This window comes from Myotis davidii, unplaced genomic scaffold (assembly GCF_000327345.1).
Source record: "Myotis davidii unplaced genomic scaffold, ASM32734v1 scaffold370, whole genome shotgun sequence".
Taxonomy (NCBI): domain Eukaryota; kingdom Metazoa; phylum Chordata; class Mammalia; order Chiroptera; family Vespertilionidae; genus Myotis; species Myotis davidii.
This window is the reverse complement of record NW_006288615.1, coordinates 5378037-5383045: the sequence shown is the minus strand read 5'-3', so window position 1 is coordinate 5383045 and position 5009 is coordinate 5378037. Positions and strand designations below refer to the sequence as shown.

Here is a 5009-nt window from a genome sequence, read left to right as displayed (position 1 = left end):
GCATAACATTTGGTTATTTTCTCTTGGTAATCTTTCTGATGTCATGGATGTGAGAGAGACTCATTGACCGGTTGCCTTCCAGACATGCCCTGACCCAGGGTGGGGATGGGACTTGCAACCCAGGTACATGCATTTGACCAGTAATCAAACCCATGACCCTCTGGTGTACGGGCCTATGCTCTAACCACTGAGCAACTGGCCAGAGCCACACATGGACTTTTAAGACAATAATAAGTGTTATGCACAAAGATTTAGGTACATGCATGTGTTGGGTCTATGTGAATGGAAAAGTTACTGGAAAGAAAGGTACACAACACTGATCTAATTCAATAACACTGAGATTAAAAAAATGAATAATAAAAAAAAGAAAGCAAACTTCTAGTTAACTCAGAGTTCTAAAACAGAACAGCAGAACTCAAATGAGTGGAGAGTGAGGATAAGGGGAAATACCATGCCAGTTCTGTGGCAAATAGCTCTCAAATAACAAAAATAATTAATGCCTATTTTTAGCTAAGAGTCCATCCCTTACCATAAAAATAGCATCAATTTACTTCTAATTAAATTTGCTGTGTTGGGATTTTTCACGTGAGAGCACACCCTCTGAACAATAGAATGAAGGGTCACTCACTCTTCCTGGACACGAGCCGATGGCGTCACCTGCATGCTTAAGAGGAATGAGCCACATCTCTCACTGCCACGAATGACTGTGTGGCACTTTCTCCCCTGAAGCCGTACCTGCTCCTGCAGATGTCCCACCCCCACTTCCACGTCCCTGCCTGTGAGCCAAATAAGAGGGATATCGGCCAGGCTTCCTGCGTGGGGATTAACCTGGCTCAGGGTCAGCTGGTTTGGCTCAGTGGATAGAGGGTTGGTCTGCGGACTGAAGGGTCCTGGGATCAACTCTAGTCAAGGGCACATGCCGGGGTTGCGGGCTCGATCCCCAGTAAGGGGCATGCAGGAGGCAGCCCATCAATGATTCTCTCTCATCACTGATGTTTCCATTTCTCTCAACCTCTCCCTGTCTCTCTGAAATCAACAAAAATATATAGTTTTAAGAAAGGATGAGTAGTAATAAACTGAGGGTGCAGCCATGGCAAAGGGATTTCAACTGTGCCCCCAAACCCCCATTTGTCCACAGCAAGAGTCTTAAAGAGAGTGAACTGGGCTCTGAAACACTGGCCTTAGGAGGACCCACACTCCCTCCCTCAGCAGAGGCTATGACATACCTGACTCCACGGGATAGGATAAAGGTTACGCGGCATTTTGGATTTTCTATTTGTTACCCAACATTACACTTGCCATATGCAAGCGGCAGCTGATCATATATCTGAAGATAAAGAAGTTCAGACTCCAAATCTCATGCAAGCAACACTGCATCCAGGGAGCCTGGCGGAGTCCCGCCCCCGCTTCACTCCCAGCACAGCCCTGCTCACACACCCCATCACTGGGTCTCCCTCCCTGGGTGCACCCCCGCCGTGAGCTGCTATATTTACCTGTCTACCTGTCTCTCCCCCACCAAAGGGTGCCATTCTTGAGGGCAGGGCTTACCTCTTCTCCTGTGTCTTGGAGTCCTGGATTGTGCTTAGCATTAAAAATTCTATCAATGTTTCTTGACTTGAATAACCCATCTGGACAGGTGCGACAAGATGGGTGAGAAGGAGAAGGAAAACCAGCTGGTTATGAGGTGACTAATCCTCATTCTAGGGCTCAAGGACTCATTTCCCACAGCACATCCAATTCCTGGCACACCCCATGTGCTCAATAAATATCTACACTAATAAAAGAGAAACATGGTAATTGGCACGACCGCTATGCTTTTCATTGGCTAATCAGCGAGATATGCAAATTAACTGTCAGCCAAGATGGTGGCCGGCAGCCAGGCAGCTTGAAACTAACATGAGGCTTGCTTGCTTCAGTGATGGCGGCCTCCAACGTTCCCCTCCTGCCACTGCAGGCCTCTGAGCCTGCAGTTTGAAACATTTTAACAAATACCACCGGACTTCAGCCAGCAGATTCGCAACACTGTAAGCAAAGGCCAGAAACCTACTTTTAGCCTGGGAGGCCTAAGAGCTGGAACCAAGCCTCAAAGCTAAAGCTGGCCCAGAATAAAAAAAAAAAGAAAAGAAAAAAAGGAGCAGTGGGAACTTCAGTCACCCCCAGCCTGAAAACAGCCCTCAGCTCCTCACCCAGACTGGCCAGGCACCCCAGTGGGGACCCCCACCCTGATCCAGGACACCCTTCAGGGCAAACCAGCCAGCCCCACCCATGCACCAGGCCTCTACCCTATATAGTAAAAGGGTAATATGCCTCCCGGCACCGGGATCAGCAGAGCCATGAGGCCTCCCGGCACCGGGATCAACGTGACAGGGGGCAGTGCCCAAACCCCCTGATCGCCCTGCAGCTCTGTGTGTGACAGGGGGTGGGGCCACAACCTCCCTATCCATCCTGCTCTGTTCGTGACAGGGGAAGGTGCCCCAACCCCCTGATCAGCCCTGCTCTGTGCCTGATAGGGGGGAGCTCCCCAACCGCCCCCCCCACGGGCCCTGCTCTGTGAGTGACAGGGGGCAGTGCCCCAACCCCCTGATTGGCCCTGCTCTGTGCATGACGGGGGTGGCGCTGCAACCTCCCCATCGACCCTGCCTTGAGTGTGACAAGGAACGGTGCCCCAACCCCCCAATTGGCCCTACCCTGAGCATGACTGAGGGTGGCATCACAACCTCCCAATCCACCCTGCTCTGTGCCTGACGGGGCGGTGCCCCAACTCCCCAATCGGCCCTGCTCTGAGCCCGACCAGGGGCTGCACCTAGGGCTTGGGCCTGCCCTCTGCCACCCGGGAGCAGGCCTCAGGCAGCAGGTCGTTATCTCCCGAGGGGTCCCAGACGGCGAGAGGGCACAGGCTGGGCTGAGGGGCCCCCCCTCCCCCCGAGTGCACAAATTTTTGTGCACCGGGCCTCTAGTTTTTAAATAAACACAAAGTAACAAAGACAGCACAGACAAAGTGTTTTCTCAGCATGTCTTTCCCCTCTTCTTACCCCATAGAGTGAGCACACCATCCTGAAGAAGGGAAAATGTCACCTATGTCTTGGAAGGAGGGTCAGCAGGTCACAGAGACCAGGCAAAACAACCCCCCTTCTGGAATGAACCAAGGTCTCTGTGAGCAGAAGGCCCTGGTTCTTTTGATGAGTAGTAACAGTGACGTCTGTATTGTGCTTTCTGAGTTTTTTGGAACTTCCGTGTGACCTCACCTGCTACCGCATCAGTGACCGCACAGAGGCCAGACCAGGTCGGCCTGATGTGGCAGTGACGCATGGACAGTTACCTGTCCCGTGCCCCTTGGCATCAATCAGCAGAACCCCGGTTCATGGACCCCAGACTCTCGCTCCTTTTTATGATCCTGCTTTCCCCAACCGATGCTATTTATGCCAAACGGTGGGGTCAGCACACCTTTCGTCTTTCGGAGCATTTCACATTGTAGAGAGGGACATGCAGCGTCCTTAAGAAGCAGAGACACATGCAGAAACCACCACAGAACAGAAGTTTATTCTGGGAAGACTAGCTGGAGGGAAGAGAGGAGCTTTTTGATGGAGAAAGACACAGAGAGGTCCCTGTGTTGCAGGACGCTGAGTTCAATGGGAGGGCTTGACCAGTCCCTATACCTTTCCTCCGACAAATAATGGTGGAAGCTCAAAGCCACATTGCCACCGTTTGCAAAGACTCTTAACCAACAAGGAACCATGGCATTTGAATGGTTTGCAATTGCCAGGTAGGTCTCAGCACATCTAACTTTGAGAAGGCACTTCCTCAAAGGAGAGTAAAGAAAACGAATGCCGTGTCAAAGAATTACCAACAGTTATGACATAACGCTGAGGGCATTTCAATGCTCCATGGGTCCAAGGGTTTCCTTCAAATCTCGCTCCACACGGCCTTTTTCCTTTTACGTACTTGGTCCCTATGGGTTAGTTAACACGAAGCCTTGATCCTTTAACAATTCATTCGTGTTTTTACGAAGGCCCTTAAATCCTCAATCATGTGCACAATCGCACTAGCAACCACCGGCTCCGGACAACCTCGTGGGCTGGCTTGTGCAGCTGGGACTTCAAGTGCCACCATGTGCAGTCACAGAACCCACGGGGGAGAGGAAGGGGTCTCTGGTGGAGGAGATGAGGCTTCTAGACCTCAATCTACAGCATCATGGCCAACGCCTCAGCCGTGTCCCCAGCCAGCACCACGGACAGCGGCCGGCGCGCGCCTTCTCCGGCGTGCCTGCGTTAAGCTTACCTGAATTGGGTGAGATGTGTAAACTGCTCATGTCCTTGGACAGGCCGTTGGTTTTGGGGCTGGAGATGGGTGCGCAGGCCGACGTGGCGCGGGGGGGCCTCTTCCCGGGGACCTTCACAGTGGTTCTCAGAAGGTCGATCTCTTTCCCGTGAACGTTCTGCATGTAATCCTGTTCAAACGTTAAACAGCCAAGATAGATTAAAAAGCAGACCTTCCACCCACTGGGACAAGACGTTCTAGTGGATGTCATGAGCTGTAATCCTAGCCCTTTCCCCTGTGGCACGTGCTCCGAAAATAAGGAGGCTCTGTTCTGCCTAGCACAGGGGGCCTCCCCGTTATACGGAAGTCAGAGCTCTGCCTCCCAGTCCTGCGCTAACCCAGATCCTGGAGAGATGAGGAGACAAAGCAGACGGGCCCATCACAGGGGACAAGAACCAGCTGTAGAAAATGAGCATGGACATGAAGTCATATTGTTTGAACTGCTGCTTATGCCACGGCACACGGGGAACCGGGCCCCTCCTGGACGGTTTACCCACAATTCCACGGAGCAGAACTATTGTGCAGTGACCTTTCTGTCTCAGAGGGCAATGCCGTTAAACATCTCGATGAGACTGAAGCTGCCTGGAGGGGGCAGCGGGGAGAAGGCCACTGAGAGCCAGGGTGAGGGGCCTGTTGGCAGATTAGGAGTTATCGACGCTTTCTTGCATTCTGGGGGGCAATGAGTCCGTGTC

The 5009-nt window shown here is 52.2% G+C and overlaps 1 protein-coding gene across 2 annotated transcripts in view; it reads right to left on the bottom strand.

Annotated features, from left to right (window-relative positions):
- The window catches only part of AGAP1 (ArfGAP with GTPase domain, ankyrin repeat and PH domain 1), a 417400-nt gene that overhangs the window by 128429 nt on the left and 283962 nt on the right, over window positions 1-5009 (bottom strand). For both annotated transcript variants that reach the window (XM_015561885.1, XM_006760461.2), the window contains exon 12: window positions 4279-4447. In XM_015561885.1, the coding sequence (XP_015417371.1) occupies window positions 4279-4447 (169 nt within the window). The remainder of the gene's footprint in view (window positions 1-4278; window positions 4448-5009) is intronic.